Source organism: Pholis gunnellus (assembly GCF_910591455.1).
Source record: "Pholis gunnellus genome assembly, chromosome: 6".
Taxonomy (NCBI): Eukaryota; Metazoa; Chordata; class Actinopteri; order Perciformes; family Pholidae; genus Pholis; species Pholis gunnellus.
Genome location: NC_136532.1, coordinates 9,166,811 through 9,193,556, shown reverse-complemented (window position 1 = coordinate 9,193,556; position 26,746 = coordinate 9,166,811). Strand labels below are relative to the sequence as shown.

The 26,746-nt window shown below is 40.6% G+C and overlaps 1 protein-coding gene across 1 annotated transcript in view; it reads left to right on the top strand.

Moving 5' to 3' along the window:
• The window catches only part of grid2 (glutamate receptor, ionotropic, delta 2), a gene marked incomplete at both ends in the record, with an annotated part of 431,005 nt that overhangs the window by 255,701 nt on the left and 148,558 nt on the right, over window positions 1-26,746 (top strand). Inside the window, one exon of the mRNA XM_079161163.1 lies at window positions 7,639-7,844. Coding sequence (XP_079017289.1) covers window positions 7,639-7,844 — 206 coding nt within the window. The remainder of the gene's footprint in view (window positions 1-7,638; window positions 7,845-26,746) is intronic.

The following is a 26,746-nucleotide window of genomic DNA, read 5'->3' as shown; positions in this document are numbered from 1 at the left end:
CTGGAGGGGAAATGCCCTTTGTCATAAGAGGGAGAGAGAGGGGGAGAGAGAGGGGGAGAGAGAGAGAGATCTAACAGGATTAAATGGAGGTACGGCAGACTTCTTCGAAGACCAAACACAAGAAGCTAGAGGTTTTTCCGGACAGACAAATGGTGAAATTCTCAGGTTTGGGCCGTGGTATACCTCAGAATTTGCTGTCACAGCAGACACAATTCCACTATTGTTTGAAGCTATTTTTTCAAACAGACATTGGAACCAGAATTACAACGCGTCCAGTGGTCGCGTGGGTGTTATAATCCCAGAGCACTTGTTTTGGATGGAAATGTGCTTGTGACTAAAATCCTTTAGTACAAGTGAATGATAAGGATTCTAGTGTCAAAGCAGCCCAGGGCATACAATAGGCAGGTGCAGATCAAAATAGGTCATAGGAATAAAAGAAGAAAGAAGGGAGCTGAGGAAAGTTGAGATAAAGTTAGACACTTAAGGTATGTGAATGTCAGAGAAGAGGGTGTGTGTGGGGGGTACTACATGCTGGAGAAGATGGGGGAGGTATTGAAGGTGATGCACACCTAAAAGGTGCCAAGCCTTTTATAGAGTGTTGGTTTTTATCAAGTGTTGGTTAAACTCTCTGCAGGGACTCTGGGAATGCAAAGCCTGGAGCGTTGAAAGAAAAAAAAAAAAAAGGTATAAGGTAGGAAGAGAAGGAAGGCAAATAAAGCAAGAGTGGTGGATGGCGATAGGCACTTAGATCTAAAGGAATAGACAATTTAGAGAGCAATAGATAGTTGGGAAGACTAGCGATGATTCAGGCCCTGAAGCATTTTATTTGCTATTTGGAGGTAAACGTCCTAAGTTTCAGTTCAGATCCCAAGAGCTGGGTACTTGAACATTTCCAGCCACAACTTCAGCTGATGATTGAATTTTCCAGGCATTCCATTCGAGGCTCAATCCATATTTCAAGAGCCACTGCCTTCGAGCCATACACGAGTGAAATGCCTGAGGCAGGGATAAGGATAGCCAGAGGTAAAGGCTGAGAAGAAAGACAAAGCAAAGACATACGGGATGTTGGTCAAACAGCAGAACAGGATGGAGATAGTTAGAGAGACAGATTTCCATAATGCCTCTCTGAAAATGAGGTTTAGTTGCAAATATGGTTCCTTACATTTTTTTTTCTTTTTCTCAATTCATCAAGGTCAATACATCCTATTCATAGATATTGCTATTTAATGTTGTAAAATAATCATGCTGAACGAGAGTCTGGAGCAGTGGTTCTCTGAAGTTAACCTGCTCATTCCTCTCCAAGAGGCTTTCAAAAAGAACAATTTATTTGCAAATCTTCGAGCACTATTACTATTACTATTACTATTACTGAAAAAAATAAAAAGGGAGGTAGACAACCAAAACAATGCTGAAATGTATTACTCCATACCAGTTTTTCAACATTGCTCTGTCAAACAAACGCTGTAAATGCCTCAGGCAGGGAGAGGAAGGTTGAAACAGAGCAGGACGTCGGGAAGCAAAAAGGCCTTAAACCGAAAAGTTAGATGTAGAGTTAAAGTGTACAAACCCAAAGTTTGGCATTTCCTTTGTTATTTGATGGTGGGGAAGACTCACAAGTCAAGCAGAGAGAGGGAGAACTGGGGGGAAGAGAGGCTCTGACAGACAACCAGGGAGTAACATTGGCTGAAGCTCATTTGCAGATGTTTGATTTTTAACCCTTTCGCCACACTCAGGGGAATCTCCTCTAATACCAGATGTGTTAACACCTCCTTTTGTACTGTCCGTTTCATTTCTTTGCTGAACAACGTTCATATAGATGTTTCTCCTTTGATATCCTCCCTCTAATGCTATATTTAGAATCCCTCTCTTTTATTTCCCATGTAAAGGTACATAATGGCCTAAAATCATGTACATTATCTTGACCAGTGATTATATCAACAGATAATATTTTCTCTTATAGCTTATTTTGGTAATATTTTATGCAGTGGATAAACAAATCCTTTAACTGACTTATTGTGAAAACATAAACAAGTTGTAAAGGACAAAATAGGTCATTAAGACTAAGACCACTTAGATAAACTAAGGGATGGTTCACGGGAATTGCTAATTTTATGAGGTGAGGGTTTGGTTGTAAAAACAACAACACTGACTGCCGGTAAGATGCGAAGTCAGGTCTCCAGTGTGGAATTGACGGATATCACGCCTGACACAGAGCCCGCCTTCCAGAGAGGAAAAGCTTGGACTTTACACACTCTCAAAATGAGATTCAGCCCAAGAGAACACAAAGCAAACAAGGGAAACAGAGGGAGGTTTCAGATGAAGAGTCAAGGGAAGAGAGAGGATTGAGGGGAAAGCATGCAGGGGAGAGTGGATTCGGGGTTTCTGAACACAGACGGAGTACCACTGAGCTGGTCGGTACATGCAGGTGAAATCCCTGCATACCGTTGGCTGCTACACTACATTAACTCCAGCTTTCCCTTTGAGCCAGGAAACTGGAGGATAGATGGGATAGAGGGGGGAAGAAGAGAAGCCTGACGAATGGAGGAAAGGGACAAAATGCCTTATTTAGTTTCACTATAACACTTGAAAAGGTGGGAGAAGGTGCATTAAGAAGGTAATCAATGGACATGGATGGGGCTTCAGTGTAGTAAGTTATTTTATTGACACAAAAATATAAAACAGTATAAAACATAAGAATAATAATAACATGGAAAATAAACCTATTTGTAAGATGTCATGTCATTTAAATCTGTATGTTCTTTGTTATGGAAAATAAAGGTAACAAAGAGGGATTTTGCAAAAATGTACTTTACAACCAACATTGTAGTACAGAGAATGGATCCTTTTGAAGAAAACATGACATCTTGTGTTTATGCACAATTGGGTTTCTAAATTGAAAAAAAAAACAACTAGTATGGGAAGTGGCATAGTGTACCGACGCTGAAGTGAATCAGGGTCATATAGACACTCTAAAAGCTGTTTTTATAAATCTTGCTAAAAACGCTTTGGCCGCAGGGAATAGCATGGCAGCAGTAATACAGTCATCTCTATTAGATGAGGATAAAGTGGTGTGGGACTGTGGGGGATGCACAGTATGTCATATCCATGGGAGACTTGGGAGGAGTGGGAGAGTAAGGTGACCACATGGGGGGAAAAAGCTGTTGAGGTGATGGTTGATCATGGTGTTAATGGAGCGGTACCGTCTCCCAGAGGAATGCTTCTCGGACAGATGGTTGCCTTGGTGGGCAAGGTCAGTGGAAATTGTACCCGTCTTTGTATCCGCTACGGCGCTCTGAAGTTCATTGATGGAAAGCAGCTGACAGCCAATGATCTGCTCAGCAGTGGGGAGTGGGTGCTTAAGCCTTGTCGTTTGAACAGCAGGAGGCAGGAACTCAACCGAACTCTGCTGGAGGAAATGAGGATGCTTTTGACTGGTAATGTGTAAAGTTGGACCAGAATATGTCCACATTTGAAAGTCAATTACTTTTTTTTCCTCGTGGTTGTCATAAAATATTCCAATTCTGAATATCTCACCTGTAGCTGAACCTTTCTACGTGTTTTCACTTTTCTACATTGCTATGGCCAACATTTATCTATTGTAGTTATTTACACTTTCGTTTTACACTTTTAATATATGTGTGATTAGTGGGTGGGTGTTAAGTTATTCATCAATGATGGTTTATTGCCTCAATACATCTGAGCATGTTCCACGTTATCTTTAGCCAAGTCAAAGATCACGGCTTGCGCAAGTTTACAAATACATTTTTAACTGTAATCTAGTGAGCGTGATTCGGGGAGACAGATGGGTCTGTTTTTTAAGCTCCTCACAGAGTGGAGCAAGGCAAATGTATTAGACATGCTGTACAACCTGGACTATAAGTATGGAGAAAGAATTGATGAGCGCAAATAAAGCCAGAGCGACCCTCTAGTCAATCAGCGGCTAAGCAGACAGAGAGAATGGCTGACAGGTGGACGAGCAGGTACAAGGTGACAAAGAGGCCTGTAGTACAGTCACTAGAATAGGCAGACATGACATAGAGCAAGGACAAAGTTTACAGACACGCAGGCCAATTTATAAAAACATATAAAAACTGGAAAACGGGAGTGGCACAAATTATTTTGTAATGGTAAATGAAAATAGGAACAAGCATAATATGCATAATAATAAGCAACCGAGTGTTCTGCTCTTTGGGTTCTCCACATTATTTAATTTATTCTTGCTCTGTTGAAGAAAGCTTTTTAAATATGTTGATTTATAAAGCTTTCTACGCATAGCGAACATAAATCAGACACTGTCTTCGTCAGAGGCAGTGTAAAATGTTTACGTAGCTTGGCACCATTGACTATGAATGTCAGTGACTGTGCTTTGATAGATATGGAGATTTATGAACTAAGCTTGAATCTGTTTTTATTGGTAAAAGTCTATGTGTACTCTGTTTAAGCAACCATACAAGTTTCTCACTGTGTTTGCTTCGATGTTTAGTGATTAGTATAGGAAAGTGAATGTGATAGTAAAGCACAGACATTGTATTGTTTTTGTGGGTTATAAAAAGCCACAGCCTCATTAAACCTCAGTTTAATGTCTACTGTATGAACAGTGATTTTTGCTCCTACAGCTGTAAGTAAATGAGGATGTCTGCATCTGCATTTTCAACTGCATTTTCAACCCCTTCTTACTTTCAACTTGTCAAATAGGCAAAATATGACGCCATAGCAATAGAGGGAGTTAAGGACAAAGTCAGGTTATGTAGCATAAAGAGCCACAAATTCCGCTTGGGGTGGCGGTCTGGGGTGATGGATGGGTCAAACAAACAGGATTGTCCTCTAGGAGAGCGGTGTTTGTGTCCCATGTCAAACCAAAAATCAATGTTGACTTATTTCAAGCTACGTATCGTTGCTGCGTACCTTTACGGAGTTTTTTTAGTTTACGTAACGTTACCACAACGCATTTGTAACGCAGCCTACTTAACATACTGTAACATGTTTACTTACTTAACATACTTTTCTTAACCCATATCACAATTATGTTATGAGGCGTGAAAAACTGGCGCTAGAGGGGGATACATAGTTTGGCACGTGGGGGCCACTGATTAAACTGCCGTATTTGAAGTTGGGAGTGAGAACGTGTCATCATATTACATGTAATCTGTAATTTGTCTGAGTGTCTGTACTTATCTGTAGTTTACGTGTAGATAGATGGATGTGAGCCGCTCAGCCTTTTTTATTACTTTTTTACAACTGACTCATGTTATGTAGCTCATTAGGAGTCACAGCCCTAGTGATGATGATTACATTGCCAATGATAATATAGTTAAACAGTAATTACTCCAAATTATTATTTCTGCTAATTAATAATAGTAATTAGATCTGAATGACTTGATAGCTCTGTGCTCCTGCACCGATTAGAGCTGTGTTGTGTGGCCATTAAAGATGCCATCTCATTGTCTCTGTTTGCTCATCTACCTTTCTTATCAGACAAACAAACGAAATACAAAAACAATGTCGCTATTATTAGACAAACCATGAGCGATATGGATACATGGAAACATTTATTGTTTTATCAAGTTAAAATGATGCACTCACTCATATGTTGTGCCAACACAGCAAGACATACACATCTGAATGCACACGTATGTACAAACAGACACTCGAGTCTGTATCAATTTACAAGCCCCGCTTAAACAGATTGGGTGCCCAGCTGCTGTCCTCTGGATTGCTGCATGTGTGTATTGTATGTATGTGTTGCTGTGTATATGTATGAGAGAGCAAAGTGTGAAAAGACACTAATAACTTTGCTGTCACGGTCTTCCTCGCCGTGTCATGTTGTTGCTGAAAGACTGACAACATTCCCTCTTAATCCTCTCAGTGTGGGAAAAGGTGTTGATGTGACATCTGACACACACAAACTTTTCGGAATGTCTCCCGCACTGTCCTCACTTAACCTTCTGAGCTGTGTGTGCACAGGATTCTTTTTGTCTTCTTTCTCAATTAATCTCCATCTGAATCAATGCTGTTGCATGCTGTCTCTCTCCTAAATACGCTGTTAAACCTCCAAAATTCAGCATTGATGCAATCACACCATCGCCTCAGCCCTGTGGCCCGTAACAAGTCTAATCAATCCAGTTAATTGCTCAGTCAAGACACTGGCAATGACGACAGTATCATCCGTTTTCCATATCAAATACATCATTAGGTAGCTGCTTTACATAACCACTTTACATAACCACACTCTCACACACACACACACACACACACACACACACACACACACACATCATCCGATCATTAGCAGTGGTCTCAACCAAAGTGCGTTAATTAGGATTACCTTGACCTGCAATGTAGCTCATTAAGAATAAAGGAGTCCAGGCAGGAAAATTACTGACACAAGCATCGTGGTTTGTTATCATACAGAAATAACTCTTAATATAGATAATTACAGTGGCTTGGTGCTTTAATCTAAAACTCTTGACGAGTTATTTGTTCTCTTAGTGTCCCAGTAGGAATATGCATGTACTGTATAGTGGCTTCAGCAAATATGGGACACTTTTGGCCCTGTTCTACTCTAACAGCACAGATACTAAATAGACATATATAGGTGTATACGCCTATACAGTGGCGGCTGCTGACGAAAAAAATCAGATGTTACACTAGTTTGCTGCAGTACTTATTTATCTCTACTCTCTTGTGTTCAACCAAAACTAAGCTGTAAAACAATGGCTTACAAGATTTTCTAAAAACGACAGCAGGCTCTGCATTTGAATGAACCTTGTGTCTGCGCAATGTGTCAGTCCAATGAAGGGTGACACGCCACCCAGTACGTTACAGTGGGAGCATCCGCCATGCTGTGCAGCCATTGCAGCAATCGTTGCCCATACCAGGGTGAGCGGAATACAGCCGCATGTCGGACCACAGCACGCCGCCTTAGTCCAAGTACCTCGGTACTGCTCAATAATAAAGGGAAACAAACATTTGGGTTCAATGACTAGCTTTGCAGTTTGCACGTTAAAAGGTATTTTTTAATATGCCATCTATCACTTTACTGCCAGTTAATCACACTCAAGTTCAATACAGTGGTAGTGAATGTGTCTTTTGTTATTGATAGTGTTGTCTATCAATATCAATAGACCTAAGTATCTACATCAATCGACCGAAAGGGCAAAAAACATGCCTCTTATTTTGGACGAGTCCCCAACATATGCTTTTGTTTTCATGTCTATGTGTTTATAAGAGATGACAAGTCTACAGAATGCTTTGTATATTTAAGTTTCTAGAAGATAAAGGCATGCAGCACTGACAGGGGCATAGTGCTGACAACAAAAGCCTTAGCTCAGATTAGTACAAAGGATAGCATTTGAGTAATACAAATGCACTGATAGCCAAGAATCGCTGCCAGTAGGAGCTCATGAATTGAGATATTTACTGAACCTCTTCATGCAGAGAGGCAACCAATCACCTACAGCAGTGAATATGTTGTCAAGTGATCAATGATGTTCTCAATGTGTGTGTGGGAGCAGGTGTATGTCTGTGTGTCTCTCTACCTTTCCTTGTTTTTTTGCAAAAATACTTTCATAGGAACGCGTATGTTCCTCTACAGCCAAATATAGAGACACATGTTTAACTCTACCTCTCTTTTTTTAGATATCCGTGGTATTGAGGATTTCCTGGACCGGACCTCTCAGCAGGGAATGGACGTTTCCCTTCAGAAGGTGGAATCCAATATCAACATGATGATCACCAGTCTGTTCAGAACATTGCGCGTGGAAGAGCTGCATCGCTACAGGGATACACTACGCAGAGCCGTGCTGTTCATGAGCCCGGCCACTGCCAAGGCTTTTATCACTGAGGTAAGGAGGGCGTTTAATGGGGAAAGTAACAGTAACAGTAGTTCAAGCTTTTCTCACCCAATATTTGTCATTTAAAGATACGGTAAGGAGCTGTTTATACAGTCTCAGTTTAGTGCTGATGCCTCTATATGGCCTACATAAGTAAACAAGACCATCAGCAAAATGACTCTTTGTATATAGTTATCCTTAATGCTCATCATCAGTGCCACTGGGTTAGACTTCGTTCAAAATAACAAGAAATCATGTAGGTTCACCAGAAAGTTCTTCAGCTCAGACTTCAGCGGGTCCTCCGGCAGCGACCAGCCCTCAGCAGACAGACACAGATCTTGCTTCACTGCCGCCTTCGATCTGCGGCCTCTCTGCTTCGCTGAAAGCCAACCCAGACACCACGCTGCTGCAGGCCAAGTCCGTATTGTCTGGCATGCGTAAGGCACAGGAGAACCAGAACCAGGACTGAGTGTCAGACCCCGCTGCAGTAAAATGAGAATTGATCTAAAGGTCTATCCGCTTTTGTCCACAGGAACCGATAAAATCGACACAAGATTAAAGTTCATCTTCGTAGCTTCAAAAAACTCTCGCAGCCCTATTTATTGAGAGGTTAGCATGTCTGATATAAATCCTGCGAGAGAGCGAGCTAGAGTCAATCAGTGTCAAGTCAGTCTTGATGGTGTACAGCACAACTTACATTGAAACATTATATTCATGTTAGAATATATGTATTTCCTTACATATGTGTGTTTAACTACTCCCTTCCCACACACACACTTCCCCACCCCCTCCTCTCATGCTCCTTATCTCTTCAGAAGAAGACAATTAGTGGAGTTCCTTTTGCTCTTATACATAAATGATATGGAGGTCATGGTTGAAAGCAATAGGCTCTAGCATTAGTTATGAATTTATAATTTGAAGTGATAGGATGGGGCTTAATCCCATGTGTCATGTTCTCATCTCAGTTTAATTAAAAGTGACCTCAGAAAGAGCAATCACCATCTAATTTGGCTGGAGGCGTGACAGGGAGGGGGGTGCAAGATGGGGTGTTATTATGTGTCTGTGAATGTGTATGCGTCAGTATTTGTGTATGAGCAGGTTCCTGTGTGTTTATAGTCTTAGCGATGTAGGTGTTGCATGGAAAAACACTGAAGTCAGTACGCTGTGCCGGCCAGAGGACTACGATTAGGTGTCTCAAGGTTTCACTCTCTTGGAACGTTTTAAGTAAACGTTTAAGCCAACGTTAAGTGATTTTTCACCACTAGAGAGCAGATAGACTTCAACACAAACTCACAACAATGAACCTTTTGTTAGTGAAGGTTAGGCCAACTGCCTCTTCACACATTCAGCAGCAGCACAGCAACATGGCTATCCCTTGGAAATTGATGAACAAATGCATCTTTATTATCACTTAGCCATTCGTTCAATGAGATGTGATCTGCAGTAGGTGTGGGAAATTGCTTAAGCTTTAACATTATACAATATGGAAGTGTCGGCCTCCATTTTAGTGTGTGAGTGGAACCCAAATTAGTTTTCCAGAGTCGCGCTCTCTCTCTCCTCTCCAGGAAGGTTGACAAAGCAGTCTTTTAATCTAATTTAGTGAGACATCAAGTGGAGAGAGGTTTCTGAGATGAAGTGTCAGGAGATGGTAAAGATTGCTGGTTAAGATTTATGATCACTTCTCTCTCTCTCTCTCTCTCTCTCTCTCTCTCTCTCTCTCTCTCTCTCTCTCAAGATGGTGAGTAGAGGTAAGGGAGAGAGACAAGGACTGAAAGACAGACACAGACAGGCAGTGAGACATGTGGAGACAGAGAGAGATGACTGGGACCTTGTCTTTTCTCTATCAGAGTTATTTATGATGTCATTTGTCACCGAAAGCACCTTCCATCCAGATGCATTAGGCCCTGATGTTGCATGTGAACTGGAAACTGTTCCAAAATTTCGAGACTTGGAGAAAGGAGAAAAAAAGGGAGATTGGGGATACGGCAGGCCTCGAGAGTGATGTTAAGGAAGTTATTTAGTGCATTAAGGAAGATCTTAAGGAACTAAATGTGGTGCTCAAGCATGTACTGTAATGTGTTAAACTGCCCCCACATTGATGCAGGCCATGAGATGTTGGTATAGGTTAACGACCTAGACGAGTCTTGTGTCAGTTGATGGTTGCACATATAGACCACACATGCAAAGCTGTAAATGTGAGAAAGACTGGTTTTGAGCCAAACCTTGAGGAGAGATGCGAGTTATCATGAGCTTCTTGGCTCATCTCGTCATTATTGTGACTTTAATATGAGTCGCTGTCCTTGCTCTTCTTTCATGTTCCTGTTGTGATGTGAGCTCAGCAGAGCTCCAGCATCTGCTGGATTCTCAGTAGAATGTCATCCATCATGCACATCCATGCATTTTACCACAAAATCACACGGATATACACTCACAGCCAACATGCTCTGTCACTGTTCTGCATTATTTAACATTTACTTGCTCTGCTGCTTTTTTTCACTTCATTACATGTGGGTGAGTGTACCATCCACTGCCAACAAGGCTCCTTGCTGGTACATATTCCACCCACTTTGTGGCTTTCTTGCCCTAAGACCATTGTCTTATTGCAAATATTGCTTGTCATGAATTATGAATGGCTTTCCTGGACTTACTCAGCTCATAAAGGACCAATAACTCGATGAGTTTAAGAAAATGAAAATCATTACAATTGTTGCTGGGAGGTTTTGTTATGGGTAAAATATGCCTGTTAGTTACTGAGAAACGAAGCATAAAAACAGGGACTACAGTACATAATCCTATAACAGCAGTATACAGTCATACATATTCATATTCTAACAACTAATTATGCATAAGCTGTAACTAGGTTATCAGTAGTAGTTTTTTAATTCTGCATTGTCAGTGTTTATTCATGCTGGTTTATTACAGTGGGATTTGAGGAGAGATTAAACCAAAGAGAATGTGACTTGATAGAGGCACAACCTTTTCATATTCTTTCATTTGTAAGAAAACATGAATTGGTATTTATAGGACGTTGTGTTATAAAAACAACATGGTCTTGTCCATCTGTGTTTCTTGCCACTGATCATACATTTTGTAGGTAGACGTAGCATTAAATAATGAGTGAATTAATATATTAACATAAATATTAGTATTTGGAAATTGGACCATAACCATGAGTCAAAATGTGCTCAGGCGGACTTAGTCTTCTGTCTCTGTCTCTCTCTTACAAACACACACACATAGACTTCATATTAGAGATGCAAAGAAGCAGAAAAATATAAATTTTGCCATTTGATCTCAAAGTGTTAAAATTTCAAAACGTTGCCATTTTGGGACTATTTTCTCTTTAACTGACATTTCTCACTTGAAGGACCTTCAAACGGGTTGGAGATTATTCCAGAGATGACAGATGTTTCAAATGAAACATGAAGAAAAATATTCTGTATAAGACATGTTGAATAATGCAGTCGCTGAATATAGCTTGTATCCAAAAAGTTTTAATTTTTTGCCCAAGTAAAAGCTGCTCTTACCACTATCCACTTGCCTAATAGAACCAGAAAATACTCAATTATAGAGCTGGTGTTGATGTTTGACCGGAGACAGACAAAGATAGTATAATGTTGGAGAGTTTATTACATTGTACATTATATAGTATTTTATGTCAGCAGAGCATTGGGATACTCATTGACAGCTCCATCTGACCCAAAGAAAATGCAACGAGACATTCTGCATTGTTCACAAGATATAAAGAACATTTTGACGAACTTAGAAGTTGTTTTACTCAGTGGGTGGAATTTTGTTGTTACAGTCTGGGTGGGTGAGAGCTGAGAGCTGAAAACGTTGTGGAGTTGTTGTCATAGCTTCAGGATTATACTTTTTCTACTGTCGCTCTCTCTCTTTACATTAATATGTGGGCTTCTGCTCTTACTTTATTTTTTGCTCATCTTAAACTGTAGAACAACACGATGCACGATTATAGTGCAATGAACGTGAAGTTAAAGTTATCGAAAATCTATGGAGGTCTTTGGAAAAATCCTGTCTGCCTAGACCTTAAAGAGTAATAACCATTAAAACTAATTTCAATTTGCCAGGGTTTGGTCATATAAGACCAGCTAGTAGACTGTGTTGGCTTTAAACGAGGTCTGACATTCAAAGATTTAATCGATGAGTCTAAAATTCTAATATTTGATGCCACAATAGCAGGTGCATTGGTAACAAGTAGGATATAAGTAATAATGACAGCAGTACAGATCATTATCGCCATACGCATTGGAAAAGAGTTCAACTCACACATTCCTTGCACTGAGAGAGACAAAGAAACACAGTCACCAAAAACTATTTATGTTGAAAGGAATAAGTAAGTAAGCACTTTTATCCAATCCACAGGCAAAGGTAAGGGCTGAAATCAGCCTTAACCCCTTTTCTTATATCCAGAGAGGTTATGGAAAGCCTAAAGTATCCCTCTATTTACAGCTTAGAGGTAAGGGACCAGCACTGGTAGCCTATGAAAACATTATACGTTTGATGGTGGGTTTAGACCCCTCAGTGTTCAAAGAAAGATATAATTTTCGCCCACAATATTGCAGTGGTCACTGATACAGTAATGTGAACAACATGACTATGTATGAAACGAAACAGCTTATTTTCCTGCTAGTTCTTTTATGCATACAACATTATGTGCTTGTTGGTTGTCCCCTTTCTTTGTTTTACACACATGCAAACTCTATATAATTACTGTTAGATATAGGGCTTGATCAAACACAAAGCCTCACAGTTGGTGGGAGAAAGTCAAGTCCTTAGTGCAGTTATCACAGAGAGGTGGTGAAATAACAGGCAGAGACGGCGGTGGCCGGACTGAGCCACAATAGAACTTGTGGGATATTTCAGATGTGGCAACGCATTTATTTTCAATTCTGTTGATTTCTGCCTCGGCAAAATCAACTGTTTCCCGCATTTTCACCTATTTTGGTGTCAATGAAAGCAACACGGATGAGACGGGGAAACGAAGAACTGGTCAATTTAAATACATTATCACCACCATGCATATTGTCAAAACATATTTTAAAAAGAGGTTATTTTCTAAGTCTTGTGTCATCTCCTGAGCTTTACCCACAATATAGCACGAACTATGAACATAGGTTTGTCTGAAGACCCCTTAATATTGTCTTTGCTAGACTTTCGTAAAATATTCAATTTAAAGTATCATCCCCGCCCACAGGTATAATGAAGAAGCACCAATCAAAAATATGCTTTTATGTGTGACTTCTGTCTTTTGGAGAGCAATTTTCTTTGTCATGGGCAATTTTCGTACTGATCCGAACTGATCACCTTTTAACATTTTAAATTCATTCTCTACAATCATCCCTGAGGGGTCGGGATTAGCAGGCCTCTAGTGCTAATGGAGCCTTAAATCAGATGTTGTGATCCTGCTTTGCTCCACTGCCATTGATGAATATGTATTTTCTCATCAACATCCTGTGCATGAATTTTTCACAATTTATAATGAATTGTCTCTTGATTCATTTGGGCCCCAAGGGCCATGAAATATATGCTTGTGAAAGACAATGTGGGCTGTCAATTACAGTCAAAAAACCATAATGTTTTCTGCAGGATGCATATTATATTGTATTATAACATATTGCATTACATTGTCTTGTATTAAGTTAAAAATAAGAATTAAAACTAGATGTTTGAAGCGTGGGATATATAAGACAGATTGATCTAGCGGCTAACTAATCTTCTTGTCTTATCATTCGGCATATCCGTGTGTTTCTCTTGTCTTTTCCCATATATTTGAGTGCCTTATATATTTCTGTGCTTCTGTTTGCATCTTATAAAATGAAGGGGAAATTGGATAAAATTCCAAAACAGAAATATATAACACTGTGACTCAGTACGGCCTTCCATATGTTCTCGTCCTTTGCGTCTTCCTCTCCGCCTCCTCTTTTACTTTAGCTTACTGACACATGAAGGTCGTCATTTGTGCCAGCCTCTGTCTGGAGTTAACTTTTAGCGAACTTTTCGCACATTAACCACTCGGCTGCAGAGGGCAGTGGGCTGGCAGGGCATTGTCAGAATCAATTGAAGGGTGGAAAATGACAATGATTAAAATGAAGATTTGTGGGTAGCATGATTGAATAGTTTGACTTATTGAGATATTTTTCATCATTCATCAATATGTGCGTCACTCCTGTGTCAATGGAGCATGACGAGCAAGTGTTGACATTTGTAATTATAGGACTTGGAGGAGAGGGTGTATATGATGGAATGACAGATGGTAAGAATGTGGACAGCAGGCTATGCAGACGGGTGACACAGGAAAGTAGGCAGATAAAGAAATAAATGGAGGGATCAGCTGAGGTCGGTGAAATAACAGGGTGAGGTGGGATAGGGATGAACAAAGATTAAGGTGTCTTCAAATGCATTTAAATTGATTAATGGACTAACTTTACTTATTTTACAAAACTTCTAAAACTAATAGACCTCCTATCACCTACAATACAATATGCTCAACGTTTTTGAGTTAATCTCCAATTAATACTCGCACGCATGGCCCAGACCTTTAGGAATTTGAAATTTGTACTTCTTCCTTGGTAGAGGTCAGCGAAAAAGTGATTTTGAAGGGCAAGGCAGAATTCAGCCAGAGATAAAGAGAGCTAAATGGATGATGTAGAGTGTGAAGGATGAACACAAACGGTTCAAGAGAGATGGTGATGGGGACGAAGAAGAAGGATACTCTTTAGTTGAGAACAAAGAAGAATCAGTGACAGAATGTGAACACGCACAGAAGCAAATATCCACCAAAGTAAAGTGCTGCATGTTGATATTTAAGGATTTTATTTCGCAGAAAGTCACATCTAGATTGTGTCACTAAACACACCTGTATACTCAGTGTCAATGAAACTAACATATATTGTGTGCACACACAAACCTTTACAGAAAGTAGTTATCCTAAACTTGCACAGCATTGTCAATCACGGCAGTGCCACAAAGACAATTATGTATTATTTGAGTTAGTCATATGCCAGCTTCTCGCACACAGTTAAGAAGGCAGCAGCCATGGCTGGACCAACATTTTTGATAAACGCCAAGAATGTGCATTTCGATGAATTTGAAACATCTTGTCAGTCAAACAGACAAAAATGTGAGAAATCTTCTTGAAGTTATTTTTCGTGAAGTAGTGATCAGACTACATTATATTTGTCTCTTTTGAGATGGCCAGTACGTCACATTAGGCAATCAAATACTCATAAACGTATGTGTTTACCTAGCTAGCCTGAGAGATATGGTAGACTACTCATTTGACCCCGCCCAATTGTAGCTTGTTTTTCATGACTTGCATGGCAGCCATGATTAGGAAGGTGATTGGGAAGGAACTGTTGCACCTGACAGCAACAACAACACATGTATGAATCTATTCATTGTCACTCTGTTATACATGTGGGCTTTGTCTTGGTTCTTCCCAGTCAGTAGAAACAGGGTGTAAGAGTTGGTATGCAGCATACCCACACATACCCTCATGTGTAATATATTTGGTTTTATGAGTGTAACAGCCAGATGTTGTTTTCTTTGCTGATTCACTACTCTTTCTGTTGAGACATCGTGAGACATCCCAGGTGCTGCTTCCACAATGCCACTTGCCTCTCATTCGCCCAATCACACACACACATATTCACACACTGATGGCAGCAAGCTACCATGCAAGGCACAGGCCTAACTGTCGGGAGTAACTGGCTTCAGTGTCTTGCTTAAGGACACCTTGACATGTTGCTTTGAGGAGCTGGAACTGCTAATTCTTCGTCAAGTGCCTCGGCCAGCTCGGCCACAAATAGCCCCACTTCTCTTTGGTTTGGCCATTATCAGGCTTATATCGCCTTTTCTGAACTCGCCATAACCTTATCGTGGCCAAACAAAAAAGGATGTGAAAACATGCATTCACGCAAAACAGATGCACAGACGTCTAGAGAAAAAGAGAGAGAGAGAGAGAGAGATAGCGTCCTCTGCCGTCCACTCTCAAGTGCAGTTAAAAGGGCACTTCAAGGGCTTGGCTCTAGCTCTCTCCTTGAACTTTATCACCAGACAGATATGGCATTATGTTCTTATCTCAACAAACAGAGTGTGTGTGTGTGTGTGTGTGGGATGTGAGATGTGCGTTGACATTAAGGTTTTATCTGGGCACATGGAGCTGGAAGCACAATGATTATAGAGCATTACTGCTAAAGGACTGAAAGGTTGGCTGTTTGTGTGTGTGTGTGTGTGTATGTGTGTGCATGTGCGTGTCTGCCTGTGTATAGGTGTGCATGTCTGTGTGTAGGTGTGTGTGTGTGTGTGTGTGTGTGTGTAAGGAGCACCAAAGGTGAGCGCTATTGACTGTCGCTAGTGCAGCCACTAATGGGGACGCCAGTAAGTACTTTAGAGATGATACAGATTGTGTGTGTGTGGGTGTGTGTGTGTGTGTGTGTGTGTGTGTGTGTGTGTGTCTGTGCGTTTGTGTGTGAGCTTGCATCACAGTTTTGTTCTTTCTTTTGCAATGTGCTTATCTGTTGTGTCTTTCTCTCTCCACTCCTCTGTTTTACCTGCTACATACTCGAACGCTCGCATGCACGCAAACACACACACACACACACACTCACACACTTCACCTCACCTCCATGCATGCTTTGCCCTACAAGCATCATTTAGATCCCCGCTCTTCCACCATCATGTTTCCACATCTATCCATCTATCGTCCCTTCGTCGGTGTATCTCCCTCCACCCTCACCGGCATAAACACACACTGTTTTGTTTTTTTATTTCACATGTGTGGGTCATTATATCAAATATCAAATAGCTGTATATAGGTCAGAGTGTGGTGTTTAGTGACAGACAGCAAATTGAAGGCCATCCCTCCTTATCTCCCTATACTTCCGCTGCTTTGACTTCTGGAACATGTTTTGGGCTGTTGCATCCTCTGGTTATTCCTGTGCTCAGTTCCTAATGGGATTAATGCTGTCAATTGAGAAGAGACATAGAGAGATGAAGCATAATGAAATTAGAAATGGAAAGGGAACGGTTTATGTGAGAGGAAAAGGCAGGCAAGGATGCTGTGTGTGCAGTGACGAAGGACAAATTGGGGGATGGTCATGGATGGGAGACTCATGGGGAAAAAAGGCACATCAACAGATAAGAGCATGGCATGTTTCAATAGAAGCCACTGAGTTGCTTTAAGTACAGCACCTTGCTTACAGCTGGCAATAACGCAGAAGGCTTTCTTTTCCTAAAGCCTCTTACTGTGTATGGCTGAATGGCCACAAACAACATAGTAGCTTTTAAGAAGAGAGTCTGACATCTATGGTGGAATGCACTCTGCATGCGTTCATTTGTTTTGTTCTTGCAGATAGCGTAAATATTGTCCTTACAACAAAACAAAAAAATACTCAGATATCTTAACAGTGAAAAATACAAAGGAATAAGTTGAGCTCTCGATGCCGCCCGTGTATTTTAGAGTTGGTGTCTTGTAAATACAATAATATATCTTATTTTGAATAAACAGGTGTTTCTCTGTTCTGCATAATCAAATCTTTGGACATGAGTCGTGCACCGCCATGGATCCTTGACAGAAATGTGACTGTAACCTCTGTAATTTACCTAAAAGTGAAAAGCTTTTAACTTAAAAGCAACCCACATGCATTATAGTCCTCCCACCAAAACAAGGAGGTTGGACGAGATGCTCGGTTTGTTGTCTCAGTGCCAACTATCATTCTTGATTTCTTTGGAACCAAGAGGGGCGATCTTTCCCTTCAGCGCTCACGTTTCATTTCATTTTTGTACATGGTGTTATTGATGGTCCTCTTCAAGTATCTTCAGTATACTGTATAATCCCTTTAAGACTTGCCGACAGCAGCTGGAACTAAAGACTGTATCACGATGAAAATTGGCAACTCTGCCAAGGAAAATACACACACACACATACACAGGCCAATTTCCAAACACTGCGATCCATGAAGACCCTCTGCTGTGTGTGGAAGTGTGCATGTTTGGATAGGTGTGTGTGTTTACTGTGCGAGGAATCCAAGGCGCGAGTGAAGTTGTTTGAGGCCTGTGTGTCTGGATTGATTTTTGTTGCTCAAAGTAAAAGTTACCCATTCATTTTGTTCTTTATTGATTAGTCTGTTTGTCATGTGTGATATCTGAGACAGATTGGACTGCATTTCCCCCGAACTTGCAGAGCAGCTGCATTCCAGCACACTGTTCCAGCATTTCCAAAGGTACCCAATGCGCCAGAAGGAAGGGCATAATTCTTGGGCAGACAGCCTATTTACTGCTTCCTTGTGGTACACATTTTCATCTCACTGCTTCCTTTTGCTGTCTCCTTTTCCTTGTTCCCCTTCGCCTAGCTCTCATTTTCTCTTTCCTCCTGTTCCCATCATGCGCTGTTTTTATCTTTCTCCTCAGACTGTGTCGGTGTGTCGTTAACACCGTGGGTTTCTCTTTTCTTTATGTACTGGAGGATGTAGCTGTCTCTCTTCCTCTCTCAGAGACACAAACATGTAAATGATGCACTTGATGTTTGCCCACTTGTAGACTCAGGGTCAAACTGTCTCCCTCCCACAAAGCCCAGCAGCAAATGCAGGAATAACATGATTTGATAATTGAGAGGTGAAGGTTAAATTTCTCTTTAGGGTCACTTGATCTTTTGTCTCAGCTTTGCTTTGGTTTTAGAGCACAGTGCCCCATTTGCGTCAGAGTTGTGTTCAATAACATGTTCATAAAGCATCCTACATGCTCTCAGCAAAGACTAGAAGTCCTCCTTAGTGAATGAGTTTTGAGTTTTTGTCAGTAGGTGTTCAACTTAGCATTATTAGGTGCTCAACAAGGTACACATGCACAAGGACAGCCTAGAGGTTTATTGTTTGATGCCTCCTGGAAGCGGGATCTGATGATAGATTACAGCTCTGCAGCTCTCCTAAATAGATGAGATAGAATGACTGTCCCCAGTTAAAGAAAGACTTTAGATTGAAGGCTGTTAGTCCTTTGAGAATTTGTGGCCACAAAGGATTAGGAGTATTCTCCAAGATGCTTTAAAAACACAGTCACAAGAGCAAACTATTGATTACGAGAGTTGTCTGTTTTGGTGTCTATCAGTTATTTTGACAACTCAGACAACTTTTTGATATTTAAAGTTACTCTATGATGCAGTACATCACCTCTTCTTTCTTAAATGATACACAGTATGCATGTATTTAAAGTAAGAAATTAATTTACACATGGTTATGATTTTTCTTTCTTTCTGAAAAGTTAAATTTGCTGCAAAATTGCTACTTAATATCTCAGTAAAGCAAAAGTGATGTTGTATAGGTTATTAACTGATTAAAGCAAGAAAGACACATTTATCTCAGAAATATCAAAACTATCTTAACAATAGAACAATATCTAGAGGTCAATTGTTTTGAACTGTATTAATTAAATGTGCAATTAGTAACTTAATTTCACAGCTGACAGCCTTCCTTTACAGTATTTAATGCCGGTTGAAATCATCTTATAATGTTAAGTCTTTTTATCATTTAAAGCTTAGAAAAAAAAAGAAAAAACTTGATTAAAAGGATTTAAAATGACCTGAATTATGTGGAGCCCCCATCAGCCCCCAGTTACCTGTAAAACACGAGTGCACAGTGGGGTCAGCTCCTCTGGCTGGCAACTTTAGCATATGCTTCAGCCCCTGGAGGCCTGATCAGATGTGTAATTGAGGGCCATAACATCTGCTACTCTCCACCATATCCAGCTGGTTATTCCCTTCAATTGCTCACTCACTCAAACACCAACCCTTCATACTGTGACACTAATATGACCTGCTTCTCTCCCCCCAGTGGTAACCGCTCAATCTCATGTTGGAAGGTTGTTACGCTGTGACTTATGGTGACCCCGAATGCAAAAGCAGGATCTTAGATTGTGAATGCGCTTTGCTCGTTCTTTTAGCATTTTCGAGAAATTGCTCTTGTTCTTCTATTGGTATTTCTGACTTTGACTTTCACAGTGATTCAAATCTCTATGTATGCAGCCTTGCTGTTGAATTTAAAAACATCATTAATGCCTTGTGGTTATTGGTTTTGTGGTTGAAACATCTGTTTAATGTGTGTCTTTCTGCTTTCTGTCTTTTGTAAATTGCCTATGTCTGACTCCTCAGTTCAAAACAGGATATCACGATCATGGCTGGTAAAATTCTCTGTGTACATATGCAGCTGTTAACAGATCTCACCTCAGTGCGTCAAATACCACAGCTTGGTCAGTGGCTCTAAGCTTTACACTATGACGCTCTACATACACCTCTGGCGTAAGCTTTGGACGAGTCTATTTCAGACGTGATACGTTATCAGTTGCTCTGAGCCTGTAATCAGGACAACGGTGTGTTTGCACACTAAAGGATACATGCATGTGTCTGTGTCAGACGTCGAAGAGCACTGTCCAACGCTTTGGGAGTGAGAACAAGCTGGCGGTACAATGTGTACGCTCAGACAGTGTGTACTCTGCAGTATGTGTGTGCTTTTGTGTATGATTGACACTTGAAGATACCCCCCATATCTTGTGTCAGGAACAGTTGACCCGAGCTGTGCTTTCCACATATTGCAGTCAGGGAGAGGGAGTGATGGATGGACAGTCAGACTGACTGCAGACAGATGAAAAGAAGTAGAGGAATCATTATACAGTATATTGGGTCAAAGATTAGTGAACCTGGAGAGGCAGAGCGGGCTCATAAGCATACTTCAGCAGCTCGGTCTGCGCACACACGCGTTCATTCGCCTTCTCTATCACAGAGATGCAAGTATGCACACACACAAATGTATTCATGCTTTCTTTCTCTCCGTCTGCCGATCCATCCATCTCCATCTGTCTTGCTTTCATAGTTTCACACACACAAACACGTACACAGACGACCTTCCAGTCCTCTCATCTGACCTTGCCACAGGCAATTTCAGTTGGTATGGTTTTTGACATTGTAGGGCATGGGTCAATCTTTTAATTTACCTGTGTTCTGCTCTCTTCTGCCCTGTTTTTCTCCGAACTGACATGACTTATCACCAACTGGGCCACTGAGCCAATGCTGGGTATTTTCTTGTTGTTGCCGCTTTTCTCGTAAATATGGTTTTACAAAAGCCAATAAAAGCCTGTAATCTAAAGATGATTGTCTATTCGTTTGGCTCATATTCTACTTTGAAAGTTCTATTGATGTAGATGTAGATGAGTAAACAGCATTACTTGGAATTACTTGGAACTACTTGGCCTGTGCTTGGATGCAGAGTCTCATTAGGCAAGGCAAGTTTATTTGTGTAGCACATTTCAATGACAATGTAATTCAAAGTGCTTCACATAAAGCCATTAAAAGCATCAAAACATAAGGCAAGGAGATTTTAAAAACAATTAAGAACATTGGATGAAACATTAAAAAGTCATTAAAACATTTAAAAGCTAAAAATAGAATAAAAGTTGCGGTGCAGTTTAAGAAATATAAATACAGTAGTGAAATGCAGGAAAGTGAATAATATCCTTGAGTCTGGTTCAATTACAGGCAGCAGCAAACAGCAAAGTTTTCAACATTTTACAGTTACTATTAACCCCAATGGCTCTTTGTGAAGTAGTAGTAGTGCAGGATATTGATCAAATAGCCTTCACAGGGAAGAGTCATATCTAGTTGAGGATGGTAGTGGCTTATGAATTAATTGCATTGTGAAGTATTTTCAAATAAAGTATTCATTGGTTTGGTTACATTAAGTTATTAGAGGCTTGCTAAACAAAACGTTGTATTGTAGACAGAAGGTTATCCAGCAGTTAGGCTCAGGATTGGCTCAAGGTTCAACGTTGAAGCTCATTGAATATTTATTTATGCGACACAGTCTGATGTTTACAGCAAGGGTATTTTTAGACACCGAAAATAGACAATTAAACATTCAAATGTTATTTTGTCCTGGCAATGTGGTATGCCTTCATTCAATGTTCAGTCAAATCCCATTATTGCAATGAATTTTAAATGAATTACAGAAACAATGGTATGGAATGAGCAGAATGCAAGCTTGTGAACTGAATCTAAGTTTGTATGTCGGTGGTAGATGGGAATTTAATATGGGTTATGGACATGCATACTAAATGTATGAAATAAAAACAATCCCATAACCTACTACTGCTGGAACAAAACAGTACATCAATTAAAGAACACACAGACAGAGACACACACAAACTGTTTAGACCACTAAAGACAGCTTATTCTATTTGTTCCAGCCATTGATCAGTTAATATCTAAATGTCAGGTTGCATATCGTCATATTTGCTCGGGCTGCTTGTGGTGCATGTGTGCAATTGTATGGCAATGCTTGTGTGTGTGTGTCTCTGTGGATCTGTGGTCTGATCAATACACTGAAAGGCTGACATTCACACACATGCCCGCAAAGCCTTGTGTGCTTCAGCGTACACACACACACACACACACACAATCACACACACACACATAGGGCGAACACAGAATCCAACACACTCAAACACAGTTCACGGATGATGGATGTCTTGCATGTTGGCCTTGTTACCCTTTGCCATCACAACACATACTATCAAAGACTTTCGCTGTCCTAGCATTATATTATATGTCATCCAGAAAAAGAGAGTGGAGACAGAGAGGGCAATAGAGATACAGAGAGAGAGAGAGAGAGAGAGAGGAATGTATGGCTGCTGAAAAATGTCTGCTGAAAGGACAAAAAAAAGTGAATAGCTCTTTTTTTTCCTTCTCTCCATGTTTTTATTATCAGAAAGTGATTGATCAATAATGCCATTGGTGAGCAGGGCGAGGCCTTGTCAACATGAGGTTTGCTGGCTTTTTTTTTGTGTAACGGCTCTGTGTGTGTGTGTGTGTGTGTGGGTGTGTGTGTGTGTTGGTGTGGGTTAGAGAGAGATGGATCAAGACCTTTTACGATTGGATTTACAAAAGAGACAATGTTCTTGAGCAATCACAAAAAAAATCTCACACATAAATTAACACACTCGCACACATGGACACAATCTGGTTTCTTTAATATCTCTCTCTCTCTCTCTCTTTCTCCTTTGCCCCCCCACTTCTCTCTGTCTCACGAGCATACAAGCACAACCTTTTTAGCCTCTGTAGATTGTTGGTGTGTGACCACGGCTGGATCAGGCTAATTAAACAGACAATGATGGTGGTAATTTAGAGTCATTAGTTGTTGGGAGGAATCACACAGGCCTTTGACACCCCTCTGACTCATGTCATAGTACGGTCCAGTGCATCCAGGACCAGTACTTTATTACATTGCCCTCTGTTTCCGGGAGAAATATCCCTTTTTGCACTGTGATGCCATAGATAAAAGTCAGGGTTTTACATGGGATGCTTTCACTGTAAACCGTTTGGTTTACATGCAGCGTTTCTTACAAAAAAACATTGCATGCGTCTGTAAGGTTTATGCGGTCTGCCTTGACTACATAAAAAAACAGCTACAAAGTATTTTTAATTACATTTTTGTTTGAAAATTCTGGCCACATATTAACGTACTATGATACACAAAAAGAATATATTCAATAATGTGGTTGTTGCTACGTGTACGAAAAGTAAGTGTTAGTACTTCTTCTTTTGCTTCATCTCTGTTGTGAGCTGCAGTGCAGAATGAGATCAGTCAAACACCTCATACCAAAAACATGGAAAACGTTCAGCTACTGCTTCCTCTGTTGCGAGTGCATCTCAGTAGATGCCATCATGTACGATGACTACTAGAGGCTGGAGAAGTGATCTGCAGTACATTGCTATTTCATCTGTGAACTTCTTGTGCCGAGGCATTTCAGGGTAATCGTTCTCGTGAATGCAATAGCTCAGGAACACCTTTGTCAAACTTCACACAAACGTCAACCTCGACTCAAGGGTGAGCTGATCAGAATTTGATGGTTAAAAGTTACTCTGACCTGTAAAATCGTTTTTGGGCAGAATGACAATTTCGCACAAATGTCTAAAAAGGATAAAATGATGAATTGATGACGTTTTTGGACACGTATGTAAAATGCAACTTGCCTAGCTGGTGGCGACTTACAACTAACTGCAAGGCGGTAATTCTAGTTTATTTTATTTTGGAGTGTGACAATCTCTGAAGGTTTAGTTCCGGGCCGTGAGATACAACAAAACATTGTAGAATGTGACTCTCAAAGGTAAAAATCAAGACTTTACAATTATAGCCTTCTGCAGATGGCAGAAATGCACCATAAGTGTGGCGTGTACTATTTATTATGGATTTAAACATTTGTCTGCACATTTTGTCGATGTTTAAATGGTTTTATTACTCACATGCCATTTGTCCAACTCAGTCGCTGAACACGTTCATTTAATTTTATGCCATTACTCTAGACTACCATGACTGCTTACCTTTTATGTCTCAGTGGCCCAACTGTATTATATTACGTTAATCACTTACTTAAGGATCCCTGAACCAATCCATTTTCTTAGATTTTTGGTGTTTTTGAAGACAAGAGGTTTAGTTCCACTTTTACAACCAAAAGTATTCTGAATTATTGTGAACATAAACCATAGACAAGACACAGATGTCCTGAAAATGAAACACAATATTTACCGTTTGTTGTTGGCTGTGTGTATTTGCTCTGTGTCCGCCGGCAGGGAAAATGTTTTGGGCTTGTCGCTCCACTTGGCTTTCAGTGTTTGCACTTTATGCACTCAAGCCATGTCCTGCAGTAACAAGTCATACTACACAATGTTATTGTCCAAAGACAGTGTCTAACATGACAAGTCCCTGCCTCAGACACAGCTTGTCACATCCCAGACGTGTACGTACATGCGTGTTGGGTGAGTTATTGTCTCTACATGACATGCAGGTATCATCATCTATTTCCATGATTATTTATGGGGATGTGTGTAGAGTGCAGTGTGTATTTGATTATTCTTACAGCATGGCAGCAGAAGAACAAACACAAGGCTTGAGTTTAGCAGCTAATATGCTAACAGAATGCTTGCCAGTGGAGTGCTTGCTTGTGCGTGTGTGTATTTGTATTTGCCTGTTTGCACGCCATCAATCAACGCTCAGTGCTCCTCTGCCAAGTCTGGAAATCAAAAGAGCAAAACAGTGTCATAATGCGCCGCCCTCTGCTTGACATCACCTCTCTACACACACACACACACTTGACATGAAGTCACCCATTCAAACATGCATAAGGCACGCTGTGGGAGTAGCAGCTGTTTTGATGTATGGGGGGGGAGGAGATGCATCAGTTAGCATGCACTTACAGCTCAATTCCATTTGCAGAAACTCCTCTCCTCATTTTGAATAGTAGTGGTAATGTTTTAAAGTGTTCTGAGACATGCAAGTTAGACACAGGGAAAGAGTCTGTGATTAGGTATGAGAGACTGGAATGAAAGAGGAAGGTGCAAAGAGGTTTCATAGCGCATTGATTGAAAAAGTGTTGTTTTTAAGTGGGAACATAGAAAACTGAATTGTATGAAGTTGCCTATGGCCTTTAAATAGGCAAAGAAGTGGTTCTTCATTCCTTTTTACAGTTTATGTACCTTATTTTAAAGTGTTGCAGCAATAGGAAACCTAATAAAGAAATACATCAGAACATGAGTTACTTTTCTGGGAATTATAGTAATCATGAGAAACTTCTAGTCCCTCTTCTTGTTTTTTTTCAGCATCTCCTCTCTCTCTGTCTCTCCATTGGTCTCTCACCATTCCCGCTTTCTTTCCCTTTTTTCTGATGTTTTCGGTGGAATGGAAGGTTTGAGATGATTACAGTAATCATACTCCCGAACCCATAGACCCATACTCAGACACCTTATCCCCCCACGCACATATGTAGACAGAGAAACACTATTTAACTATAGTAATCCAAAAGCATCATATTCTTTTCACCGCGTAAATGGATGCATAACCGTATAGCACAGAAAAAAAAATGACTTCTGTGGGCGAATACTGCATTAGTGGCTGGACAGTGAGGGAATGGAGTGGTAGAAATGGATCTGTGCAAGTGTGCGTGCCTGTGCTTTTAGATGTTTGTCTTTGTGTAACTTGTGTGTGTGTGCGTGTCTGTGCTTTCACAACTTGGGCTCGCATGTTTTATGTGTGAAGCTTGGATATTCCTAGTTCAGAGGCTGGGCTGGAGGCTGTTTGCTTGATTTGATCACAAATAGTGCATGAAATTAAATGACACAACTAATTTTCAATTTAGAGCTCTTTATTCAATAGCAACGCCCATTCTCCCTCTTCAAGCTTCCCCCACAATGTACTTACGCAATAATCTGCTTTTGCATTAATATTTCTTACCCTCTCACACACAGAAACACGAGCACGGATACACTGTATACTACCCAGTGTGTATACCTGTATGTCTTCATGCATTTGATTGTCTAAAGAGTGTTGTGGTTTGTATACGTGTGTATGTGTGTGAGAATGCAACGTGTGTGCACAATATGTTGAATCGACCCTGCTCCTGTCAAGTCAGGCCTCAGTATGAGCAGCAAACCTTGACTCTGAATGTCAGCCAACAGCAGCCGTTTGCCAGAATCAATGATTTTCTCTTTGTTGGACTCCTTCAGGAGTGACATGTGGACGGAGGTCATTACAAGATCAAAATGGTGTTTGGCAGTACCGCTGCTACTCCTTAAAACCCATACGAGACTTGGGGGTGCACGGTGGTACAATGTTGCAGATAAGTCTTATTCCTCTCTATCTGCTTTCAGACTTTGAGAAAAGGCTTCATTATAGTGACACTGAGCGATTCGATTCGTTCCGGACCGCAGAGCCGGTGTTTGTTTGATCTTCTGACTTCAAAAAGTGAGAACTGAGCAAGAAACGGAGCTTTTGTCGAGCTGGTCATAGAGGTCAGATGGATCTCTGTGGCGGCATTAAGGGAACGACACCCAAGTGAGTGACTGCTACCTGCCATGTTGG